This window comes from Callorhinchus milii, unplaced genomic scaffold (assembly GCF_018977255.1).
Source record: "Callorhinchus milii isolate IMCB2004 unplaced genomic scaffold, IMCB_Cmil_1.0 Scaffold2, whole genome shotgun sequence".
Lineage (NCBI taxonomy): Eukaryota > Metazoa > Chordata > Chondrichthyes > Chimaeriformes > Callorhinchidae > Callorhinchus > Callorhinchus milii.
Genome location: NW_024704743.1, coordinates 2,572,529 through 2,600,212, shown reverse-complemented (window position 1 = coordinate 2,600,212; position 27,684 = coordinate 2,572,529). Strand labels below are relative to the sequence as shown.

General features: G+C 38.7%; 1 protein-coding gene across 1 annotated transcript in view; it reads right to left on the bottom strand.

Moving 5' to 3' along the window:
• Positions 1–4,707: 4,707 nt before the first annotated feature.
• ube3c (ubiquitin protein ligase E3C) overlaps positions 4,708–27,684 on the bottom strand; it is a 48,512-nt gene continuing 25,535 nt past the window's right edge. The window contains exons 15-24 of the mRNA XM_042331913.1: positions 25,521–25,624; positions 25,044–25,131; positions 22,848–22,945; positions 22,116–22,248; positions 20,907–21,154; positions 16,241–16,453; positions 13,978–14,166; positions 13,355–13,421; positions 11,670–11,800; positions 4,708–5,928 (exon numbers count right to left, since the gene is read on the bottom strand). Of these exons, the coding sequence (XP_042187847.1) occupies positions 5,758–5,928; positions 11,670–11,800; positions 13,355–13,421; positions 13,978–14,166; positions 16,241–16,453; positions 20,907–21,154; positions 22,116–22,248; positions 22,848–22,945; positions 25,044–25,131; positions 25,521–25,624 (1,442 nt within the window). The 3' untranslated portion in view covers positions 4,708–5,757. The remainder of the gene's footprint in view (positions 5,929–11,669; positions 11,801–13,354; positions 13,422–13,977; positions 14,167–16,240; positions 16,454–20,906; positions 21,155–22,115; positions 22,249–22,847; positions 22,946–25,043; positions 25,132–25,520; positions 25,625–27,684) is intronic.

Here is a 27,684-nt window from a genome sequence, read left to right as displayed (position 1 = left end):
TGGCAGTGTGACGTACACTGTGTTTGAGCAGTGTCTCAGAGCGCTGTACAGTGATGCTATTGGATGCTGAGTAAGGGAGAGGGGGTTGGGGGGGTTGACCAAAGGCACAGTTGATGAGAGAAGATTTATGGTGGGATTTAAGAGCAAGATTGAAACAGGGAGGTGGAGGGAGAGAGGCAGGAAGTTCCACAGCTTAGCTTGCTATCTCTGTCTTACTCAGGGGATTTATTTCCCTCTAATTACTTTTCACGATGTCGATATGTTGCTGCACTAATTAATTTTTTTTGCCAAACTTTCTGGCTGTTTAATAAATGTGTTTCAATAACAATTGTTTGTACAGCGATTAACAGAAATCCCCAGAGTGTTTTTTCATAAGATAACTTATATTTAATAGAACATCCTGTATACTGTATTTATTGTTGGCATTTAGTTTGGAACAAACACCTGTTATCTTTCATTAATCAACCAGTCCTAGTTGTGTAGTTATTTTGGCTTAAATGTAAGGTTAACTGAATAAATCCCGGGCATTACTAGGTAGTAAACTGAATGAAGGATTTGGATGATTTGTTATTTCTTATTAATTATTAATTTTTACCCACAAATATACAGTCAATTCACTTTACAATACAATATAAATCACAGCCCTGCTAGAACCATAGAATATTGTAGCACAGAAACAAGCTGTTCATTTATTTTGCTCCAAATTAAATATTCTTATTCTTCTGCTTAACCCCTCTAATCTTTTAGGATGAGATCAAATGGGCTGACCGGCCTCTTCCAAACTTGCTTTGTAAAATTGCTAATCCCAAATTCTGTAGTTCCTATATTTTCTTTGGGATGTCCTGCTGACATGAAGGCGTTACACAGTGTAATTAAGTTGTTGTGCACATTGTATTCGAGGTTAAGCTGCCAATAGGGTACAAATGCTAAATAATTGTCAAGTGAAAAGGGATTTTATTGTGGGATATTTTTACACATTTATATTGAGTTTAATCTTAAAATCATATTGTGAATATAATCCAGAATAGAGACTTCTCCTATTTATATTGTTGTACAAGTCGAGTCCAATAGAGGGCAGACAGAGCTCAGTTTGCGCTCCCAAAGCACCCAGAGGACTTTCTCAATAGGATCCGTGGAAACTGCAGGCAAAATAATATATAATAATATTTAATCATAATATCATATAATAATATAATAATCCTTACATTTCATACAGCACGTCTTCGAGACGTCTCAAAGTGCTTCACAGGATGCACTGTAAAGTGAATTGACTGTATATTTTGTGGGTGAAACACAGCAGCCAATTGGGCAAACAGTCGTGGATTGAGTGATCAAATAATTTATATTTTAATATTTATTTTGAAGGAATTATTACCCCCAGAAAAGCGATTTGCCAATCGACTAACAATTGGGTTCCTGATGTATCATAAAGCAAAAAAAAAGCACAACTCATGGTCTTAAGTTTTATTTAAAATGGAACGGAATTAGAGGAATACATTAGAATCCATTAGAATATACAGCACAGAAACCGTCCATTCGGCCCAACTGGTCTGTGCTGCTGTTTATGCTCCACATGAGCCCCTCCTGCCCTTCCTCAACTAAGCCTTCAAGCAAAGCCTATTCCTTTCTCCCTCAATTATCTCTCCAGCTTCCCCTTAAATAGTGGAGTCCTGTAGCTCAGTGGTTAGAGCACTCGCTTTGCAAGTGAGAGACCTGAGTTCAATTCCCGGCAGAGGGCGAAACCTCGGGCAAGTTTCCTTACTCCACACAGAGCCTAATAATAATCCCTCCAAAACCAAAAATAATAATAAATTGGTCATTTTCAATCTATGACTGTTTGTGGGACATTGCTGTGCGCAATTGGCTGCCGCGTTCGCCCACAAATATACAGTCAATTCACTTTACAGTGTGTTCTGTGAAGCGCTTTGGGACGTCCTCCCGACGTGAAAAGCGCTATATCAAATGCAAGGATTATTATTATTAAATACATCTGTGTTATTTGCCTCCACAACTCCCTTGTGGGAGGATGTTCCATATTCCCAGATATAGAGAGATGGAGGGAGGGAGTGTGTGAATAGAGAGAGCGAGAGCCTGTTTCACATTCCCACTACTCTCTGTGTGAAGAAATGTCTTCTAACTTCCCTATTTGATCTATTTGTGACTATTTTATATTGATGGCCCCTGGTTTTGGTCTCCCCCACAAGTGGAAACATCTTCCCTATGTCGAACCTATCTAAACCTTTCAACATTTTAAAGACCTTTATCAGGTCACCCCCTTACCCTCCTCTTTTCAAGAGAAGAGTCCAAGTATGTTCAGCCTTTCCTGATAGGTATAACCTCTCAGTTCTGGGGCCATCCTTGTGAATCTCTTTTGCACTTTCTCCGGTGTATCTACATCCCTTTTATAATGTGGGGACCAGAACTGCAGTGTAAGTGTGGTCTAACCAAGGCTGTATAACAGTTTACCATAACTTCCTGCTTTTCATTTCTATCCCTCTAGAAATGAACCCCAATGCCTGGTTTGCCATTTTTTATGGCCTTATTAACCTGCGTTGTTACTGTTAGTGAATTGTGTATGTGTACCCTGATATCCCTTTACCCCATTTAGGTTTTATTTTCCAGGATGTATGTGACCTCCTTATTCCTTCTACCAAAATGTACCACCTCACACTTTTCTACATTGGAATACATTTGCCATTTGAATGCCCACTCAGCAAGTTTATTAATGTCTTGCTGTAATGTGTTGCCGTCCTCCTCTGTAATAACTACTCCCCCCAATTTGGTGTCATCCACAAATTTTGAAATTGTCCCGCTGATTCCCGAGTCCAAATCATTAATGTATATTGTGAACAACAGTGGGTCCCAATAACGATCCTTGTGGAACACCACTGCCCCCCCCCCCCCCCCCCGCGCCAGTCTGAGAAGCTGCCCTTTACCCCTACTCTGTTTGCTGTTTTGTACCCAACTTGCTATCCATTCTATTTCCCCCGACTCCACACCTTATTAATTAATCTATTATGCGGTACCTTATCAAACGCCTTTTGGAAATCTAAATATATTACATTTACCACATTCCCCTCGTCTACTCTCTGTTTCCCCTTCAAAGAATTCAAGTCTGACCTTCCTGTTTGAAACCCGTGCTGACTATTCTTTATTATGTTTTCCGTTTCTAGATGTTTTTCTATTACCTCATTCAGTAAGGATTCCATTACCTTTCCTACCTTCGATGTTAAGCCGACAGGTCTGTAGTTCCCTGGGCTTGATCTGTCTCTGTTCCTCTGGCACTACTCCCGTTTCTAATGGGTTATTATACATGTATATATTTAATATATATTATATTAGAGCAGTAAATGAATACAAGCGACTTGACATCAAGCTGGCATCCTGAAAACCGCCAACTCCTCACTCAAAGAGAGGAAGTAATCCTTGAGGATTTATGGATGGCAGGGTAGCTGAGTTGCATTAAGAATGTAAGCCAGGAAGAAACATCTCATCAATGGCCCATTGATTGGAGCAGGATATAAACCATAGCTTATCTTCCTTCCACTGTTTGTGCAGGAAAGAGATATTACCATAAAGCCAAGTTACTGAAGATGGCTTCTTTTCCACTAGTGTGTCAAAGGATGTTGGAAAGTCCTATTGCGGCCAAGTAGATTATGTTCGAATATGGGAACCGTCCAAATTCAGATGATTAGCAGCGAAGTCGGATATTAGTTGTTCTTACGACAGGAATTCAAAATATATTTGCAGTAAATCAATAAAGGATTTAACACACAAATCAGACATTTGACTCCAATTAATTAATCATGGAGTTGAAAGGAAACTGGATTAGCTGTTGGAAACGGGAATCGTAGTCGATTTTAACCTTCCCCAACTGGTGACGAGGACAGTCAAAGCACTCGTTACCCTGACAGAGACGAACTAACAGCGAACAGACCAGGATCCATACCAGCAAAGTGCTGACCCTGGCAGGCAGTGTACTTTAACCACTCCGCTGCTGTTGGTACTGGGCTGACTGGAACCCTAATGAACTTTACCCATTTTGTTCCTCATTCAGGGAACTCTCCAACTTCTGGGGCCAAACTTCGGTGCTGCTCCCGCTGACAAAAACTCATCAATAATTTAACAAAGCAAACAACAGTGGCTGAACTGGAAGAAATCACTTACCTGGAAGAGAGAGTCCTGCCATCCGTGGACAGTAGGTTACACCAGCATTAAATAAGGAAACCCTGCAAATATTACTCTAAAATATTGAGGTATGTACTCAAACTAATTCTGACCGGAAATAAAAACTTCCCTCTGCTACTTAATTACTTTCCTGAAAAATCTTCCTATGGACTGCTGACGCAATGTAAGGATTTACTGGAGAAAGACGACTAAGGTCCATCCAGTTTGCCTTCCATCATCCTGGCAGTCGCACACACACATCATGTCGCAAACTATATCGCGCCTTCAGCCTCTCTGCCCCCACCCTCTGGAACTCCATCCCACATTCCCTTCACCTGGCTCCCTTCATGGCTCACCTCAAGACCCTCCTCTTCAACCATGTCTTGACATCAAGCCCTGAAGGCAACCGTTTGTTCTTACTTTATATTAAAATAAATCCAAGACTTAAACTGCTGCTCATTTGCTTTCCTAAACCCTAATCACTTTGCATCAATTCACATTACATCTCCAAGGCGATCTGTGCAAACACAGGATATACAGTGACATTATTCAAATTTTGTTTTAATAGCTGTTAAGTTACAATGCTCATTTAACAGCAAGGACCATTCTGGTACCACAGAAATTTAATACACAAGAAAAAAAACTGTACAGATACAGAGCAAAAACATAGTATTCACAGATGCAGGGAAAAAAAACATATACGTATTCACATCTCTGTTTACAGAAATCGCAAACGAATCCTGGTCTTAAAATGTTTACCCTAAATAGCACGATTTTAGGAGCAAGCTGAACAGTTTTCAATGGACCACTGGAAAGAATTAGAAGACTATTTCCCATCCATACATCTCACTCCCCCCACCCACCCACCCCCCTCAAAAATTCACACTAGTTTTGCAGAAGGATCATCTAACCGGATAAAGATGTAGTCACACACCTTACAAGCTGGGTTTCAAATTGGAATTGTTTTTGGTGGGTTTCAGACTGTGACATAATTGTGATTAGAAACCAAGACGGTAAGAAATGTGCAACTTTTAAAAATGAAAAACACAGCAATACACCGTCTATGTGCTCCCACCTAACCATGTCAAATGCAAGAAGTCAGCGTGAAGTTTTAAAAAAACTCCATATAAGCCACGTATTTCCTTTCTAAAATAGGCTTCAGATGAGAAGGGACCTACTTCAAATGCAAATATCTTCCATTATTATGGCTTCCTTTTTTGCCCTTTGTTTTTTTTTTAACTTATACACGGCATTTCAACATTTTCTGCATCTTTGGTTAATGTCACAGAGCATGGGCTTATTTTTCTGTTAACATTACAGATCGGTCTGTTCGTCACAGTTGAGACTTGTGCTCAGTGTGTTGTCTCCAATTCATTTCTACACAGTAAAAACACCCCCACTCTGTAATCCATATGATCCTATATTCTTCTGAGCTACAGACAGTTGATTAAAAGCCTCATCTTTGCAGTGCACTTCATTACAAGACACGTTTCAGATCAACAGTTTGATTTACCGCCATTCTGAGAATTCTGATTGATGGTGTGTGTATAGGACACCAATATTTTCACAAGTTCAACAACCTGTTTTACTTCAGCTTAGCTCAAAGCCTGCTGCTGACTCAATTGCATAAAGTAGTTTGCTCCTCATCAGATTTTCATCATAAAACTCTGGAAGCTTCAGTAGGTTCATACAAGTACTAGCTGTCGGCAATCGCTCCAAGTCAGTCCCTCCATTTTGTATGCAAAATGCAGGATATAGCTCCTAAAGACAAATCAAAAAGGCGGTCAGATGGTTAACCTTAATTAACATATCATTTCGCAAACATTAGCTTGTTTAAGCTATTTAAAAATTATATATTTTAGCCCCCCCATCAGTTTTCTTTCATAGTCCTGAAAGATTATCTGAGACCTCTCGAGGGGAATTCGGAGAATGAATACCAGTCAATACTAATTCATAAACCAGTCTCTTAAAACTCTTAAAGCATTTTTAATCTTTGGAAAGACCCAAAAAGTATCAGTGCAGACAATCACTGAAATCTGCAAATGTATTGTGTACCAGTTTGTAACAGCATCAGAACATTGCGAGTCAAAGTCTAAAGGAAAAAAATATCACCCATCAAAGTTACTTTTTTCTAATCTTTACCTTCAACGGTCAAATAACACGTTATCTGACAATTGAAACTAAAGGAGACTGAATTACCTCAAAGGCCTTTTACAGATCACAGAATGTCTTTACAGAATCTTTTTACGCTGAAAATTATCACAGATTTGCCAGTTTTATATCATGGAATGATGGATGTCATTCAGACAATTAACCTGCCTTTGCGATCAGGTTTTACAGAATCACCCATAGAAGCAGCTGCACACTCATACAGTGGTAAAGCTGATCAAACAGCAAGGGACCAACTCTTCAAGAGAGAGCGTTCCTTAAAAACAATTAATACTTGCTGCTAGGTGATGGTGAGAATGTTTAACACCAGCTATAGTTTACATTTATATAGCACCTTTCACATCGGATTCACCCACAAAATATAAAGTCAATCCACTTTACAGTATATTCTATGAAGCGCTTTGAGACGTCTCAAAGACGTTGGAGAAAGATAACTGACGGTACGGGCAAGGGGATAGGTCTTCAGACAGACCTTGAATGAGGCGAGGGAAGATTTTGTGGAAAAGATTTCAATCATAAAACTGCTTAGCGTTGCCGTTGCCATTGCTTTTGTACTGAATGCAAGTTATTAGGTTTTCCCAAATATCTGAAACTGTGCAAGACAGTTACCCTAAAAAGATGATCAATTTGAGACTGGCATTCCCGCAATATTCTGCAATTTCTCCATCCTTCAAATCCAAGGTAAGCTGCTTTCCCTGATGGTGTCTTAATAATTCTTGTAAAATTCTTACGTAAAATTAAATGATACTTTGCAGAAATTTGCATTAACTGTGGTTGGCAAGGGTAATAGCAATTCATTCAGTAATCTTAAAGTACAACAGAGATTCAGCAATTTAAGACTGGTGAAGTGACTCCTTGAACCTTCTCTCCAACAACCCATTTTTCTGCCTATTAACTTATTAAACCGTCATTGCCTGCAGGATGCGGTATTCAGGAACAAATGATTTTCTGGAAAAGATTTCAATCATCTTCTAAAATGGATTAGCGTTGACAGAGCTATTTCTTTTCTAATGAATTTTTGGACATTTATTGCACTTAATTAAAGATAAGGCAGCATTAGTACAGGGCAAAGTCAAAGAGCAGCCTTTGAGCAGAATGCTTATCAAGCAATGAAACTGCTGGTAAAAATAAATGCAAAGTCGTAACAGCTAAAAATGGATGGGCTTAGAAGCTTTATGCGCTTGGCAGATTGTGTTCGGATTCACATTACATTACTCTGGGCACTTCAGTCTCTTTAGTGCAGGTATAAATCTGTCCACTTATATTACACATGTCTATCCAGCTCTGCCTTCCCCGTACAGTATTATTCTTTATACGATTTAACCCGTCTTGAAGACGCTTGGGTTAATTCACTTCAGATTGCATTCCTCAGGATCCATCTTGATTTACATTACAATTTAGCCGTGCAGTTCCTCTTTACGGGGAGCACAGGGCGGGCTGTTCATGTGGAGCCCATTGAGTCTGGTATCAATGATGCATTAAACGGAAAGAGGCCACATATCATTGTAAGGCCATGACCAAAATAGTGATGTACCAGAAAATGGCAATTGAAAGTGCAGAGGTATTTAGACTAATTCTTACCCACTATCACACAGAACCCCAACGACCAGTGACGAGGACAACGTATGATGCAACTTTGTTTAGATTGTGTGGACACCATTCGCCTCACACCATGGAGAATGGTCAGAGAATTAGCCATCAGCTCCAGCACAAACTGAACAATTTGAGGGGAAAGCACCAAATGCAAGGATTACTATAAGGATTATTATTACTCAGTCAGTCATGAACACGACTTGGTTTAAGATCAAAAAATGGTAACCTGAGTGCAGGCTCCAAAGATTATCCAAAGTGCTGATGACCAACATTTTATTGTAAATAAAAGCCCAGTGAGGAGGAAGAACATGTGGATCAACAAATATGCAGATTTGCAAAAACGAGAGGAAAGTTTACAAGTCCAATGACCATAACAACAAATTACCTTTGTATAGTGCCTTTTAAGACTGGAGGATATCCCAAAGCACTGGACAATATTGATTTAAGAAAAGGTTGTGACTGATTGAGAAATGATGGAAATCAGAGGTAAACGTACAACAAGATGTTTATTTTCTCTTGTCCGAGATTGGAACAAGAACTTTCTAGATATGGGAACAGTATCCATGGCTTTGGCTTATAGAAAGGCCAGGAAAGAGAAACAATTGGCACCAAGAGCAAGCCAAAATTTATTTTGGAAGCTGCTACAGCGATCGAGGAGATTTAAGAATCACACTTGAATTTACAGGAACAGCAGGGACCAGGAGATCAATAACGAGGGAGGATTAAAAGTGGAAGCATTGAAGGTTAGACTTGCGAGCGACGTGATGAAATAGTGCCTTTGAGCAATTAAACAAGGAAGAACAGGATGGATCAATCGAGGGAGGCTCTTTGCCAGGATAATTAAGATCAGCGTTTGAGGAGAAAAATGAGCCAAAACGTTCCCTTTTCTCTTTTGAAGAGCTAGCAACTAAACGATCTCTTAAAAGGTGGTTAAAAAAAACAGCTCAAAAAGTAGAATTTTGATAAGATAAAGTTGGCTTGTGTTCCTTCAGCAGGATTATGATAGACAGAGGTTGTATTACGCAGCAGAACAGTAGCTAGGTTTGAACAAAGATGTATTTTCTTGTGATGGTTGGATATATCGGTATTTCACTGGCTTAGACTGAAAGATCAAAAGAAGAGAAGCAGCATATAGACCAAGGCAAAGCAAATTCTCTGGACCATCCCACTCAACTGATTATTACTGCCAACGAGTCATGTCTCATTGATTAGGCAAGTCTTGCATTTGATATAGCACTTAATATGTGAAAATGTCTCAAAGAGCAGGGAATTGCTGTCAAGGACTAAGTTTTAGGCAAATATGGCAGCCATTACCAACAGCAAGGTTCCCACCAACAGCCAGGAAATGAATGAGCAATTTAACTGGAGGATTCTTGGCTAAGAACCCGGAAACATTTATTTTCTAATAGTGCAATAGATCTTAGTATCTACCTGAACTGGCAGATGGGCGGGTTGTGGGGGGGGAATAGAAAGGTAAAGGAGATTGGAGTAAAGATACAAAGTGAGTGCAGCAATGAAGAGTGTGTTCTGTGAAGCGCTTTGGGACGTCCTCCCGCCATGAAAAGCACTATATCAAATGCAAGGATTATTACTATTATTATTAAGAGAGTTGGAGGAAGGCTTGAAGAGCAGAAAGGGAAGAGAGAATTGGTTCAATAAGAAGAACATGACAGAAGCAAAGATGGGAAAGAGAAATTAGATAAAAGTTCAGAACGTTGGAGATATTAAGTCTCCTTCAGAAATGCTCAGCTGGGGGTTAAAAACACGCAGGAAACCATCACTATGAGTAAGAGGATCCAAACTGACTGCGTAATACATGTATGCCTCCTACACATGGAAATTTCCATTTCTGGAGCAGAACACGCACCCTCTCCTTGGAGGGACACACCTGCTTCCCCAGTTCTGGCCAGTATTAGTTGCAGGTTGAACAGAGCCAAAGCTTGAGGACCCGGAGTGGGTAACTTCTGGAGTTTAACCAGCTAAAACCACATAACTTGCCATCAAAAACATTGTCTGACAAGCTTCCCGTTGCTTGTCCAGGTAAAAACACCCTAGCTATTAGAGCTTTGGTTTGTAGGGTTAAAAGGACCTGAGTGGAAAGAATCACTGCCCCCAGTGACTGGTCTGTCATTCCCATGTTCTGCCGATGAGCCAGTCTGGCCGTGCTGTCATCAATGCCCTGCAGTACTGCAGACCCATCTCAGCAACCGGACTATCAAGACTGTCACAGAGGATTGACTCAAATCCAACAGCCACTTTGCTCTGAGGTGGATGAAATAAGGCCCCTCTGCAGTCAACAATATGGCCACTCATTTACATCAACAAGTCCCTCATCAAACAAAGGCCAAGGCTGATGGTGGAGTCTAAATTGGAAGCTACGTTCAAAGTTAAGTTTCTGAATTCCAACAGCTGGAGCAAACTCATTCAATGTGTTTAGTGTGTAATGTGTGATACACAAAATCAATTCCTAACAGTCAAACATGTAAAATACCTAAATTACAAGCAAACACACTTGACAAGATGACCTAAGCCTTCAATCACAATATAATGTGAATAGTGAAGAATTACAAAGGCTTGGGAAGACTAACTCAGCCAGAAGAATACATACATTAGATAAGGATAATTTGCCACCTTTTATCTGGTGTTATTTGTTAAATAATTCCTAATGCGTGATATTTATTCTTGTATTAAGTAATTACCAACTCGTAAACCTAGGCAGTTTTATTGATCGGTAGGTATTAACAGCAAGGCTTATACTAACAGTGTCACAGCAGGGAAGATTTTTTTATTTACAGAATCAGTTTGAAGTTGTATTATGGAAGTGATAATTTTATGATAACTGAAATTAAAATTAAAATGGTGTCCAAAATATCAAATTGCAAAAAAAAATTAAAATTCAGATAACAAGTCAGACAACATTCTCCAAATTTCCCTGAGGTAAACGGAAGGATTTTGTTGACTCCTGAATCACACACAATTTCCTGAAGCTAAATCTACTCAAACAAAAGTTCTCACTTCACATTAATAAAAAGGTACAAATGTGTGATCATCGGATTACACCGAAACCCAATGTGTGTCGTTTGGGTCATAATTCATAATTATACTCTAAATCTGTGAAAAATATAACTACCACACCGTACTGCATCAAGAGTACAAATACACAGTCACTAACACATCTCAGAGACTCTGAAGCACTTTGAGATGTTTTGACACTGAAGCCAACAGCAGTGCGTAAACTTAGTGCATTTCCCTTCTCTCCTCGTCCCTCCCAACAGCTGTGACTAAAGACGTCAGCAAATTGAGCACAGACCTTTCTGATCTGCAATTCTCAGTACAAAAACAGTGCAATACTCTTGAGCCACCAGAGGGAACCAGATACACGTCTTCTGGTGTAAAGCAGTCGAGATCACCATGGCTAAACCTGAATTAATTATGAGATCGGTATCAACTGCATTGAATGAGGAAAAGGTAATCTGACCATCACCTTCAAGACTTACCATGTGCTCCGTAGCTCACGCTGGGAGTTCTCGGACTCTGCTATTCATATACATATTCGCTGCATTCCTGTTTTTCTAATTAGAGTAAATTTCTACGTGTGTGCGTGTTTGTGTGTATATTATATATAGATCCAAAGAATACTAGGATCTGCTAACGTAAATTGTACATTCACATATTAAAACAGCGGAAGATTCCTACAGTCCATTATAAACTGTAACACACAACCCTCAATTTAGCTTTACCTTAAATCCCAGCAGTGGAGGTCGAGAGCAACTAGTGACAAACTTCAGTAACTTGCGCTTTTCATCACTGGTGAAACTTTCCACGACGTCCCAGAATATTTTAATGACGACATGGTCTGCTGAATAGCCTCCTAAAGTACAGGGACAAAAAAAATGTAACGGTATCTTTTTCAGAATCGTATATAATAAAACAAAGTACTGAAGGTAATTGGCCTGTTACTGGCTGATATGCAGTAAACTTCACGTTTCAATAAGCATTTTTGAATACTGAAATGCTGGAACATAACGTTAAATGTTTTAGTTTAAATATATTAAGTATATATCTCTGCCCCAATCCTCGAGAGCAATCCAGTCACACGACTGTTTGTGGGACACTGCTGTGCGGAGTTGGTTGCCTTGTTTCTCACACAAAATATAGTCACTACGGTTTACAGTATATTCTGCGAATCGTTTTGAGATGTCTCAACGATGCTATAAGGTGCTATATTAAATCAAGGATTATTATTAACACTTTATTAAGAAAAGGTACTATACAAATGTAATGTGTTGTTCTTGTAGTTCTTGGATATACTGTTCGAGTTACTGCACTCAGATTATCATTTCTGCAATTTAAATATGAATATAACCAGCAAAATTTACCACTTAAATATGTTTTCTCCTCTTTCTAGAAGAGTAACGTAATGAAGATTTAAGACTGAAAAGACTCCTACAAACATAAGATCAAGACTTCATGGCTAGCCAATGAATAAAACCTCCTTAAAAGTGCCATAAAAAAGCATTTCAAAATGGTCAGGATAGTTATTTTAACCCTGACACTTAATCCATGAACATAAATCACTTTGAAGGTCCCTTATTCCTTAACAATGACTTGAACAAACACAAAGGCAATTATGAAGCCAAAATAAATAAAAATAAATCAGATCAACTATCAAATTAAGTCCTCACCCTAGATACAGCACTGGCTCAATGGATCTACTTATTAATCAGGAATTATGGTAACTTCCTGACAACTGATCTGTAACCACAAGCTTATATTATACACATTAATTAAACAGTACCTCAACCATGTGTGTTTATTACACCTCAATCTGCTGAAATAAAGAGTGGCTAATTTACTTGGTAACAATCTGCGGATGAAGCTTTGCTGAGATCTCGGGCATTGGACTATATCAAATAATATTGCTAATAAAAATATTCTTTTTCCACACTCTGGAGTTTATTTGTGAGAAAATTTAGATCACAAACTTGCATAAACCAATTCAAAATCACTGTCCTTGGACTCCAAGATCAATCAGGGTTTCTGCTCCTGATTGTACTATTCAGAAACTGTCCCAGTAGTAACGTGGATTTTAGTAAAGACAATTAATTCCCTGCTCTATTAAATTGCCTGGCGAAACCCCATTGACGGTCATACAAAATCAGCTCTCAGAGGGTTGCCAGTGTTAGATTCACAAATCACCTCCTCCAGGAGAGGAAAGGGAATAAAACTAGTTGATTTATTTGAATTTCTTTCAATGCTCATTTTTCCGAGTCGGCAAAAATAATCCCACTCAATAAAAGACCATTGATGTTTCAGATGGTGCTTACTGTACAGATTTGCTTAAACACAACAACAAAATGAAATGAACCCAGTATGACAATTAAAACAAATTCACATCCTTAGGTTAACATGTTAATTTACTTACCTGAGTAGTTTGTGAAGTTTTTGAGATCATCGAGATTGATCGGAATCTGTGCTCCAGAAATTAAAACCTGACAGGAGGGAAAAGGAATTAAAGACAAGTTTTAAAAAAAAACATACTGGTGTTTCTAACAGCTCTATAATAAATATCGCTTCGAAATTCGTCAGGTTACTAGGAGTGGTGACTGTGACCTGCCATCTGTCGACAGCATCAAATAGCAACACATTTGGAACCAAGTCGGGAATTCTCCTCTGACACCACTTACTCTTGAAATGGAGTTCCAGCAAATTGATGTGACTGACCTCTGGCTAATGGGAGAGATTCCAATTTTCAACATGGAGTCAGTCCTTTAAGAAATGCCATTTGAAACAGTGGAGTTTTAGAGTCCTTAAGAATTTTTTTGTTTAAAAAAAACACAAGTGCAACATTCTGGGGAGGAGAAGGGGGAGGCAGTGGAGAAGAGGGGCGGTTTGGTTGGAGAGATGGAGGAGGAGGAGGAGGAGAGTGTGAGAAGAGAAGGAAAAGCTCTTCTCCTTTGATGGATAAACATCTTCCATTGTGGCATTTGAGAACCACAGGGGCAACAAGAGTTACACAGCACAGAAATCTCACCCAAATTGTTTTACCTGCAATTCCTGTTGGTCAAACATCCTCAGCCATTCCAGATTGACAACATTTGCCACCCCCTGCCTGAAGGCGAGGCAATGTGGTCGGATCTGTTTATTGAGCCTGTAGTCTGCTACAAGGTGAATGTATGCTATCCTGTTAGCACTCGTGACAGGAATATCCTTCCCACCTGCCTTCAATTCCACCACCTGAAACACACACATACACAAATGCTTTTAGTCAGAATAAAATGATCTTAGCCACACTCCCTATTTTTCGTGTCACCTGCAAACTCAACTCCTAGAGTCCTTTAGCTCAGTGGTTAGAGCACTCGCCTCGCAAGAGAGTGACAGGGGTTCGATTCCCAGGCAGGGCAAAATGTGTGTGTGTGTATCTATATAATATATATATACCCCCACACACACAAACAGTTATACTACTGTCACACCATTAAATTACACTGCTGTTAGGTGCCGTGTGAAGGGGGCTACATAAATGTTATTGTTGGGAGTATAATAATAAAAATCCAATAAAAAATTATACTTATACGGCGTCTTTCACATCGGGAGGATGTCCCAAAGCCCTGAACAATCCTGGCTTGGCCCCCAAGCTGGGGATGGGAGTTAAGTCTGTGCATGGGGGGTGAGAAGATGACCGAAGGCGTGGTCAAACAGGTAGATCCTGAGCCGGACAGATGTGTTTTTTGATAAAATATTTTTATTGGATTTTTTTGGGAAAAATCATCCTTTGCAACTTACAATTAATGAGTAAAAGCAGGATTTGGCCAAGGCAAAAAAAGTTTCCAAAAATACGCAAATTCAAAACACAATCCCAGAGTGATTGAAATTGAAGAAAATTTTAAAAGGCTTTTGAAAATCTTGATAATAGTTTTAAGAGGGTCACTTATGATTATTTTTGTCAATAAATGATCAGAACATGAACAAATATCAAGTCAAAGAATACATTTTGCATGAGTTCGATTCGCGGTAGGTCGAAACCTTGGGCAAGTTTCCTTACTCCACACACCTGATAATCCCTCAAATAAACAGTAATAAATTGGTCACTTCAATCCACGACTGTTTGTGCGGACGCTGCTGTGCGCAATTGGCTGCCGCGTTTCGCCCACAAATATACAGTCAATTCACTTTACAGTCTATGCAGTGAAGCGCTTTGGGACGTCAAGAAGACATGAAAAGCGCTATATCAAATGCAAGGATTATTATTATTATAAATTCTGAATGACTAAAGTCACTGTCACACCTATCCAAACACTGAAGTCTTAATCTGTTGTTTTAATTGTCTCCCTCCCTCCCGCCCTCCCTCCGCTTGTTCAAGGTTTGTCTCCAGACACAAGTCTTTGACCCTCACCTTTCCCCTCCCATCTCCTCGCACTCCCCCCACCTGGGGTACCCAGCCAGCAGTGTAAAGTGCCTTGAGACAACCTCTCAACGTGAAAGGCACAATACACATGTAAGTTGTATTGTAAACACCACACACTACTTGTGGGAGTTAATCGAGGCATTTTTACTACCAATTTTAGTGTATCACTAAAAAAATGTTATTTAAAGGTGGGAGCTTGTAAATATTTAAGTATACAATATAAAGTTCAATAAAGTTTACTGAAAGACAATTGGTTACATTTGAAATCTCCTTGAGGCAAGAAGTCAGCTTTATGTTTATCTATAATACAAGCAGTCGATATAATATACTAAACACTGAGGTTGAATACTTCTGTCTGTTCTTCATTTGTGAATCTCTCATTTAGTGAAATCTGCTTTATCTCAGTTCACATTCACAGACTTCAGATCAATGAAACCTAGCACACAACTATTATCCCAGGATTCAAAATTTAAGTCAAATATGATAAAATGACTTCATAAAACATATTTAAAGAGAAGTTAATAACACAACGAGAAGCTATGCAAACAGAACAGCATGGCAATAAAATGGCTACAACTAAGATGAGAAACTTAATCCCGAACTTAAATAAAATGCCTGCAGTTCAAATTATCAGGCTTTTATGATCATGAAAAAGGACATAAACATTCAATAAAAACTAGAAAAATAATTGAGAAATCGTTTGTCAGCTGTTTTCTACACAGTTGCTCCAGAACAGCCCTACAAGCTTTCATTCACACCTAATGCTGTTGAAATGGTCAATAAAATGCTATCTCTGTCAAAGAATTGCACAAAGATCACTGCCACAAGCATGCTCTATCTGTTTAATCTGTTGAACAAGCAGATAATTGAGTTAATTATCAACATGGGGGGATGTAGACTGACCTGCGCCTCTCCAAGCTCGTTGTTGACCACTGTGAAATTCAGTCCAAGTTCCTCAACATCACCTTCATAGCTCTTTAAGAAAAGCAGGTTCTTGTACATTTCAGGATCTAATGAGGCAAGGTGATGAATGTCAACATCGGCGCTTGTGCCCAGTAGCTTGGAGAGAAAGAAGCTCGCGAACGGCAGCTCTACCAACATGTTTTCATACAGCGCCTGCAGTAAACAGAAAAGCACAAACACAATGAATGGGATTTATTTTATCAGACGTGGGATGGAAATAAATTGGCAAACCCTTTCCCGCTTTTGTTTAGAGACAATATTCAATCAATACACAAACTAATAAAATAATGGAGCATGGTGGTCAAATCTTCCACTTTCATTCTGATTTTCCTGCACATGTCCTGTTCTAATATACTGTATAATTTACAATTATATAACCCAATGTTCAGCCACTACTCCTTGCTTCATTCACTTAAACAACTACAGATCGCTGAATACCATAATAATACCAAAGAAATAACAACTGTTATGTTAATCGTCTGGCTCACTTGGTGTCATCTGTAAGTTACAGTGAAGAACCCTGTGTGTTCTTCAGGTGGTCTAAAAGCAGGAACCTAGAAAAGAGCCCTCCACTCGTCATGATTCCCAGGCAGTCATTTCCGTGTCACCTGCTTTCCCAGCCAGCCAGCAGATTTGCTATTAACCTTAAACACGATCACAAGTCTTGTGTAGATTTTTATGAAATTCCTTCTGAAATTGTACGCGCTTCAATAGCCTTCAATCCTTAATTTTGTTTAACTTCAAAACCAATTCAGGAATTTCACAGCTCAGGACCTACTGTTTGCAAATCTATGATCACTCCTCCCACAGTTACTTTCCCATACAGATGAATATTATTACATTCAAGGATTTTCCCTACTAATCAAGTTTGCCTAACTTGGTGTATACTTCTCCCCCACACTCTATCTCTTGAATATCAGAAAGGTATTTGCTATTCTCGCCCTCAATAGCATTTATGGAGCTCCGAAGATAATTAACCAGATCCTCATCTGTTTTCGGATTCATTTCCTTATGGATTCCAGGATGCACCTCATCCAGTCCAGGTGCCTTACAGGCATCGAGTCACTGATCTCGACACGTTGCAGATTTCTAAGTGATATGATGAATTTGACACCCTTATATCCTGTTCCACCATAACATTTCTAGCTCTCCTTAAAAGGGACGTTACCCTATGTGAGGGAGTGGTTCCATAAAGGCAAGTTGGAGTTGTCATTATCTGATCTTTAGGACTTCATAGATTTATAGTAATACTTGTATTTGATAAGAGCATCTGTATACCTCAGAATCTCAGGTAACTTGTCAACTGGAGGGACTATTCGCATAAATACTGCTATTAACCACCATTCCCCACTACTCGATCCTTGCACTTTTAAGATAATAATTCTTACTTTTGTAACAATTCAATTAGACTTATTTGGTTACTCCACCATGGACTTGATTTTCCTATGGTTTCATTTTTCTCATAAACATTTTAAAAATCTAATTCACCCATTTTTCGTATCATGTCTCACCGAATATTCCCTGCAGCTCTTTAAATCAGAGTACATAATCAGAATAATCCTTACATTTGATATAGCGCCTCATCATGTCTTTGAGACGTCTCAAAACGCTTCACGGAATATACTATAAAGTGAAATGACTGTATTTTATCGGTGAAATACATATACATTTTGATTTTAAAGTTGGCCTAAAACAATGATGACATTCAAAGTAAGTGATAAATATATACAAATTTCCTAGAAGGCAAAGTTCAATTTTAAATGGATTAACATTTTTTTTACACACACTGTAAATATCTGCACTTTCGATCAAGCCATACACAACCTGCAATTTCTATTCAGTATGCAATAAAATGGATGGTGTTTTAAATACACACTTATGCATAAATTAAAGTCTATTTTAGGTTAACTGTGTAACCCTGCATGTCGGTTGTTTTGTTGATTAATTTCTAATGTGACCCTTTCCATGCTGTAATATGCAAACCAACCTTATTTTTGAACATCTATATTCTTTTGCCCTCTTGCTGTTAATGTTCCTGTTGTGAAGCTACATCAACAACAGAATAAAGAAATGCTATAAGGTACATTTCAACTGTCTATTTTATGAGTATTTACTGCCCAAAATTGTGCCAAGATGATTGAGAATAAAGGATTCATTTAGCTGGAAACCTTTTTAATAATAGTAAGTGCTGCATTTGTGCAATTAATGCAAATTGTGGTGCTATTTGGAAAATAAATGTGAACAATATCAAAAGCAAGATCTGTTAGCTGCCAAATCAATTAAGTAATTTATAGCATCAAGAATCAATAAAGAAAAAAATCTATTTTTTGTTGGAGCAACTTGAATGGCCATCAGTCGGAGCACATTTTGCATAGAATTTCATGAAACTCATCCTAATAATCGCTGATTTTTACCAAATAAAATACTTTTGTCTTATCTGCAAGAAATCTAGTGGTTCAGTATATTTAATTTTGGCCTGGACGAGTCAGGCACAGATGAAATAGAAAAAAAGCCAACTGAAGCTTAAAAGCGTTTTCACTTAAATTGATAATTTACCAATGACTAACTGACCTCACTGTTAACGTTAGTGACAGTGAAGTCTAAATTTTAGCATTTCATACACATGTGAGACAGTGGCAGTAATACACAACTGGCTTCAGATTTTCCCTCTTGAAATGCGGAATGGACTCTGTTTCTACCACCTTACTTGGTCGGACATTGCACGTACCAACAACTGTGTGCAAAAAGTTTCTCATTTTGTTCTTCTATCTACGTCTTCTCATCAGGAACGCTCCTACCCATGGAAGTAGCTTCTCTCTATTTTCCCCCACAAAATACAGTCAATTCACTTTACAATATGTTCTGTGAAGCGCTTCAAGACGTCTCAAAGATGTGATAAGGTGCTGTATCAAATGCAAGGATTATTATTATTAATCTGTTATTCTTCTCCCTTGAGTGAACTAACATTTTGTGTGGGTACATTACTTGGCACCGCTGATTACTGTCAACATTTTAATTGGATCGTTTTACTTCCATTGTGACTGTTTGGTCAAATCAAATTGTACCTTAAACCAGTCCAACAACAACAAGATTACATTCGTATAGCGCCGTTCACGTTGGGAGGACGTCCCAAGGTGCTGGACAGTGTACAGCATTTCAGACCCGAGCTGGAGTCAGGGAAGGAGAAGGGAGGGGAGAAGGGGGGTGACCGAAGGCATGGTCGAAGAGAATAAGATAAACCTGCTTCTGAAGTGTTGTCATTGTGGAACCTTTCAACATATTCCTATATTTAATTATTCAGCTACATCAGAACCATTAAAAATGGGAGCGCTTTTAAATTTGGCTTTTTGTTTTAAGTAATCAGGTCACCGTGAGGATAAAGTTTTCCAAAGCTCTCTTGTCAAAACTCCCTACCTCCATCTTCAATAATCTGATTCACACGAGACATCTGATACCCATTACTCTCACTCGCCCACAAATTTAGTCACTCCACTTTACAGCCTATCATAGCAATATTCTCTTAATTGCCAACAATTCTGAATGGCCATGGGTCAATCGAACACAAATGCACTTAGAAAACAAACAAGACAGCTATGTTATATTCAAACGAGCTGACTAGACATTACTAAGCGAGTCGCATGCAAAATGGAATTTACCTTATTACATGATAAATCAAGGGCGATAACCTGAAGGTTTCCCAAACTGTGAAACATGCTATTACCACATATTTTCACTGCTTATTTATGTTCCTCCTGGTTGGCTGATTTAAAGCCAACAAAATGCAATTACTATACAAACAGAATCAAGAATCATCTCCTAATGGAAAGCTTAATCCAGAAGTGGCCAGTGACATGAGGTAATCCCTTTGGCTGAAAGCTATAAAGACCTTAGTGGACTGCAGCACACTGAACAATCGTGGTACGTGCGTTATAGAATATTTGAGTTCATGATAATTTAATAAATATGGGTGCTAATGAATTTCCTCCTAAAAGGCAATTTTTGCTCATAGGTTTAATATTAAAATACTGCAGGCAATGAAGTCCATACACATAGCATGTACCATCTACATCCTCTTCAATTGCAATCAGAATAGAATTATTCTGTGCGCACAAAATATAGTGTGCAAAAGCCTATTTAACATGATAATATTCAAACAGAGAGCAGTCTTTCCAAAAGGGGAAAAAAAGGGTTTGCCTGTTACGCCTGCACATGGTTTCTTGAAATGGGCTTGAACAAAGAACAGTTTGATCGCTTCCCTATAAAACAGCTTACATTCGTATAGGTGCCTTACAGTATATTCTGTGAAGCGCTTTCCGAGACGTGATAAGACACTATTTCAAATGCAAGGAATATTATTACTATTATATTAACATCAGGAGGACATCCCAAGATGCTGGACAAACAGGGATATGCATCCGAGCTGGTGGTTGGGATCAGGAGGGGTGGAGAGCGAGGAGGGTAGGGTTAGGAGGGTAACCAAAGGCACGTTCGAAGAGGAGGGTCTTGAGATGGGTCTTGAAGGAGGTGAACCCCAAAACAAATGGAAAGGTCCGCTTATTTCACTGAGACGCTTAGATCCCCAGGAAAGTCACAAAATGACACTCACCTTTCCCAGCATTCTCCCCAGAAAGTAGTAGTGTCTAGTGAAGTGATCACCAACCAACATCTTTGCTGCTGGGTTCGGGTATAGAAGACCCTCATTTGTGGTTTTGAAAAATCCCTGGTTTGGGTTAAACCCCGTCTTCAGCAGTTCATTAAGGAACTCTCTGAATATTCCTCCACCATCAATTCCAGCTTCATCCAAACCGTGAGCATTTAATAAATGGACACGTATTCTTTTCCTCAGGTCAGTCTCTGTAAAGGAGAAATCTTAAAAGTAATCTTACCTATCATTTTATATAACAGTTAATGTGCTTCTCTTAATAGTAACAGTTTGCCTTGCCATTCATTTCTATTTCCAGCGCTTTGGGAAGTCCTCCCGACGCTGTACAAATTCAATTTTGTATTATATTTTGAGTGGAGCATGAAGAAGAGCACTGTGCTGTTGTTTTAGTCCCCTGCCCAGAGCTCAGCAGGCAATAAAACTATTATCCCCTCACACCACAGCATTGCTGCTCATCATACAGGCACCAATGGTAGAACAGCATCGAAGTAGAACAATTCCCCTTGGAAGCAAAACACCTCAAGCCTTTGTTGCCACATATTGCAATCTGAGATCCAAGCCTAAAATTGCTTATTCCTACAGGCAGAAAAGGACAATTTTGCCCTTGAAGAAGAAAATGTTTAGAAGGAATACTTTGCCAAGATCTTCAGCCTCACCTTTAATTCACTTTACAGCATATTCTGTGAAGTGCTTTGAGACGTCTAGAAGACGTGAAAAGCACTATATCAAAAGCAAGGATTATTATTATTATTATAAATCCCTGGAAAGGATTGCACCACCTTATCTCTGTGATCTTCTCAAACCTTAATACCAAGCTCGCTCCATCCACTTCACGTCAACCACCCTACCATCAGTGGTGAAACATTCAGCCAACTGGTCCTCCCTCTCTGTAACTCCATCCTCCAACCCTCCTTTTTGACCACGCCTTTGGTCATATTCCTCCAACCCCCCCCCCCACCAACCACCAACCTCCCAGCTCCCACTGCCAGCTCCAATGCAAACCCTGGGCTGTGTAGCCCCTTGGATGTCCTCCCGATGAGCAAGGTGCTATATAAATGTAAATTTGTTGTTTATGCTCAAAGCACTCCAATTAAATGTAGAAAAATATTATAAAAGGAATCAAAGAAAATGTTTGCTTGTTAAATCACCTACCGTTTTCTGGTGACAATTTGTCATAGGCATCTTCGTAGATATAGTTTCGCCGAATGGTGACATTTATCCCGTCTAAAAATGGCCCCTCCCCTTGAATTTCCTGTTTGTCAGCGAAGATAAGTCTCTGAAAAATCTGAAAAATAAATCATGAAATGAAATGAAGCTACATTTTGACAAACACACACCGTGCCAAACTCAGACTGATTTTCTGCATATACCTTTCTGAATCTGTCATCATTTTAGTTCACATACTAGCGAGTAAATAACGCAACCATTTTGTCAGTCACTTAGTTTTCCTATTCTAGTGCCTTTATTATAAAATTGAGACTTACTAACACAACCAGTTTCATTCATTATCCACAAGGCAATAGGCTCCAAAAGTTAGGCAATGTACAGATTGCTTATATTTACTCTTATTTTTTCAGCCCATTAAAATTGATTGTTCCAAGTCTAATTCCGCTTTTGCCGGAAGCCGGTACACCACAGTTTAGTCTAATCCCATTTTTAGTCAAGGGGTCCTTATGTACTAGGCAGCGGGGCAATTATAGACCGAGTCTGCAACAGTTGAGATCAGCTATCTATCTTCTTACAGGCTGCAAATCAACTCAACACTCTCAAAGTCCTTTTCGCTCGATTTTGCTTTCGGCAGCAATTGTACCAGTCTAGTCACTGGAGGGAGTTGAGCGGGTTCCTCATCGAACCATCTAGAGGTTGCAGCAGAATTGTCCTTACCTTCACTCTTTCTTCAAACGGAACCACAAAAGGTAATTCAGTTAAGATAGCCAGGTGACGTTCTTCAGACACTGATAACTGAGCAGGTTCTTGACCAACTGGAAGAAGCACAACAGGGGTGGGGGGAACATTAGCTTTGTTTTTAAGTTATAGTTTCAGATGTAGAAGGTAAACCTGACTGACACGACCGAAGATACGATACTATTCACATAATATACAGAGTTGTGTATAATTAAATACCATGTTAAAGAATTTCTTATTTTAAAATCATGAAAAAGAACATCCTGGGCCAGAACTTGCAGTCAGGCCCCACAACGATTACAACAACTTGCATTTGTGTAGCACCTTTTACGTCACGAGGACATCCCACATCACACTTTGATTTAAATTTCATTCACAACTTGAGAAAATGAAACATCAATCACACACTTCAACAACAATACTAAACATAATAATCTAATAGAAAGAGTACAATTGACGACACAGACATCCAAAAGATAGTCATCACCTATCAAAACAAATCAAACTTGAAAAAAAATCAAAACTCAAGTACAAACCCCTCGATATGGAATCAGCTTAGCAGTACAAACCAGATAGCAGAGACGAAAATAAAGGTTCCTTTGACAATGCAAAAGTAAGTCAATTTTGCAATTCACATCTGGAACTTGAGAGGCCAACACTTAAACCAGTCCTATCTCCTCCCACCACCAGAAAATGTGATCAGTTGACAAGTGATCATGGAAATATCTGCATGTCATTGACAATGGGAATTATACTGCCCACACAAAAATATAGCTTCACCTTAATCAAATCCACCCCAGCCTAGCCTACTTGCCAGCCAAGCAGTGTCAAGAACTTTAAGACTTCCTCCTTACGTGAAAGACACTGTATAAATGCATCTTGTACATGCCTGAGTAAATACAACTATGGAGCCTGAAAAAAAAATGCAAAAACTGTATGTAGTCATCACGTGGATCCTTTATTAAGTCAGGGTTTGTTTGTTCTTAGTTAACAAAGGGTTAAAGGCAATTAAAGCAAAAAAACTGCCTGGACAGCAAAGCTAAACCACTAACCTACTACTGAAGCTCAATTATTCTGGTCAATTAGTCAAGTTTATCTGCATTTCTCCATCTTTTAAGAGAAATATGTGCTCAACTGGTCAATGCACTGTCTATTTATCATTCTAGTGCCTGCCATTTAAGTAAATGAAAAGGCCAAACAAACACAGCCATATGTGCTTTAATAGTACTTTCACACTAATTGGGTTTATTCCATATGGAGTCAAGTGGCATTAAACAAATCATACACACATTGTTATCAGCTTGCTTCACACCACACTGCTAGCTCTGCACTACATTCAAAGAAGTTGTTTCAACACTGAAGGCAAAGTTGGGAAAGCATGGAAATATTCTAGAACCTGGGATCACTCAAAGCCTTGCCCAAAGTCTAACCAACGTGCTGATAAAGTGAAATGTATTTCCACGTAAAGATAATATTGTCCCTTTATTTCAGTGATTTATTTTCAGGTTACAAGCTGATTGCACCTTTATATTAGTCGGATTTTAATCACAATAAAGGAAGAATTTAGCAAAATTCTAAAACAATTCTGATCTGCGATCTGTGCTTATTAAGTCAGCACCTTTAAATTAAATGTTCCATGTTTTTAAGAATTAAACTGCTCAGAGGTAGTTAGCATTAATAGGCAAATACATAGACTAAGCATTTTGTTGAAGACTTACTACTAAAATGACGTGTTAAGTCACTATATAAAATGCACAATAAACCTAATAAAATTTTGAAGCAAATGCACATATGGTCTCTTCCAAAGAGGTTATTAATGGAGCAGAACAAACAGTGGTTCTATTTATTATACTGTTTATGACCCACAACTAACCCAATTTAAATTGTTCAGTGTACAGAACTATAAGGAAAGACAAAAAGGCGCTTATATGCATTTTTTTCTTTCACCATCATTCAATCTCGTCATCTTTGACGAGTTTTAAGGTGTAAAAATAAAAGCTATGTATTCCTGTCACTGGTATTTAATAATATCCATCATTCCTGTCTGTGAAACAGACATAACTTTCTCCAAAAAATTTCCAGACCATTAACGGATTGAGCAGTGAGTTCTGAAATAAACCACTTAGCTTCAAAAGATAGGGAATGAACATATGTCATCTTAAAAAATGCAATTACCATCCAGTGTTGACTGCAATGGTCCTATTCTTCCCATTCGGCGCATTCTCCAGACATGTCTTGCTGAAGGCACGTACAGCTGTGTGACCTAGTGTTAAATAAAGCAGTGATTATTAGTCCAACAACCTTTGAGGATTTTAAAATTTAAGGTTGAAATCTGTGGTTTACGTCTTATTTTAAACGTCAGGTTATCAACAGGTCAGTATTACTTTGACAAATAGTGACAGATGTCAAATAATCAATTCAGTATTGAAAAGCAAAGCAGCTTCAAAATAGAAGTAATTAAAGTAAGTAAAGCATTAATTTCCAGGTATTTTGTTATTATATTGCTGCACTAAACACTATTGCAGTTCAATATATATCACCAATGCTTATTATACTCTGCAAAGTGGGAAAGAAAATTCAGCAAATAATTTATCCTGGAGAAATTACAATTTATAATACAATAAACAATGCTTTAGCTAAAAAATGACCAACCTTATCTGCTCGGATGTTAACTTGATCTGAAAGCCAGTGATCATTAGGACAGAATTGTCTTCTTGTGTCTCTGCACTTGAGCATTTTCACTAAATTTGAATTACCTGCATCAAAATAACATAAACAAATGGCATGAGCAACAATACTTTATCATAACAACAATAGTTGCATCTGGTAAATTATCACAGCATTGAAACATCTCAAAGCACTTCAGAGGAATTGACTTTGTAGTGTAGGGTCTGTATTAGTAGGCGAACATATCAGCCAATTTGCGCACAGCTATGTCCCACAATTTTATTTGGACGTTTCCTGGCCAGGATGTCAGGAAAAGCTCCCTATCTTTTCAAATAGTGCCAAAGGGATCTTTAACATTCACATGACCAGGCAGGCAGAACCCTGGTTTAACGTCTGATCCAAAGGACAGCACCTCCAACAATGCAGAGCTACCCCAACAATGCATTAGAGAGTCAGCCTTGACTATCAGCTCAAAGTCCAAACAAGGGACTTAAACCCCCAACCTTCTGACACAGTGGAGTGACTAGTCCGTCTATTCAAATGGATGTTAGAGATTCCATGGTACAATTAGCAAAGAGAAGGAAGTTTCTCCTCAATTACGAGCCAACAATCCCCCAAATAAAACTGGTCATAGCCGTTTGTGGGGCATTCCTGCGTGCAAATTAGCTGCCCTGTTCACCTACAGAATACACAGTCACTACACTTAATTCCTGTGGAGCAATTTCAAGACACCCTCAAGACGTAAAAGGTGCTATATCAAACGCAAGATTTTTTTTCAATAATCCTTGCATTTGACAAAGAACCTTTCATGTTAGAAACACCCTTAGCATTGCTCTGGAGTGTCAGTTTAGATGTGCCCAAGTTACAAAAGCCTCTTAGCAAAGGGTTTCAGAATTGTTTTTATATTCTGTATTATTTCTGAAATAGGTGATATCTTGCAGCACTGAAGCTTTCTACTGTTTTGGATAATCCTCAAATATATGGCAAGTCAAAATTTTCAAACTATCCTTCAGGGAAAAATACCTTATATGTGGAATACAACATCGCAATAATGACAACTGAAAGAGTCACAATTATCTAAACCTTGAATGTTGCCAAATGTCTCACAGTTCCTCATTGGTATCTATTACTATTAGACACTTCAACCAAGATACTGGGTTTGTGGCAATTCTGATTATTCTTTTAGGATTTTGCAATTTATAAAGAGTATTTACGCACTCTTGTGCTCAAACTAATCCACGTTTTGATTGACAAACGGTATTCTAAAGGTTGTGGAGTTTTTTGTACTGGATTATTATGACTGGATTACAGAATATAAATTCATATAGATCTCCATATTTTGCTTAAATAAGCATTGAAGATCACACGCAATGAGTAAAGCAATGACCTTAGGTTGAAGGAGCCTCAGTTGCTCAGGCTACACATCCACCAGTCAATACATACATGAACCATCTATCTAATGAGCTAAATATAAAATGTCAATGCATGTTCTATTCTTGTCATAAGGTCAACAATCTTGCAAAGTACAGAGTTTGATGATGCCATCAAATGCTTGTTGACAGGACCATAAGCAGACTGACTTTAGTCAATTATTTAAAACATGGCACATGTTAACCCTCTGTAGCAGTGTTTTGGTGATCCGGTTCCTGAGCCAGGCAAGTCAACAAGATTCCAGCGTACCTCCATCATCAAAGTAGCCAGCCCGGCTCGTCAGCAAGACCTACTGGTCGCTGGGGGCTAATGATTCCCACTCGTCCACTATTAACATGCAACCTAAAGCACTGACGGGTAGGCTGGGCGAGCGGGACAAGAAGCAGGATATTTGCCAGGCAGTGCTCACGTGGGCAGATTACATGGTTTTAGCTGATTAAACTAGCTTCACCAACAAAATGTACAATCAATTCAGTTTACAGCATATTCTGTGAAGCGCTTTGAGACGTCTCTAAGGTGTGATCAAGCACTATATCAAATGCAAGGATTGTTATTATTTTAGCCGATTAAGCCACAGCTTTACCCCAATGACCACACTCTGGGGATCCAGTACTTTCCAGAATAAGGTAAACATTTTATCACCTTCAGAAATGTACAGAAATTTCTCGTTGTTTATTTTGAATTATAAGACATTATTTAAACGCATTTCATGCTGACA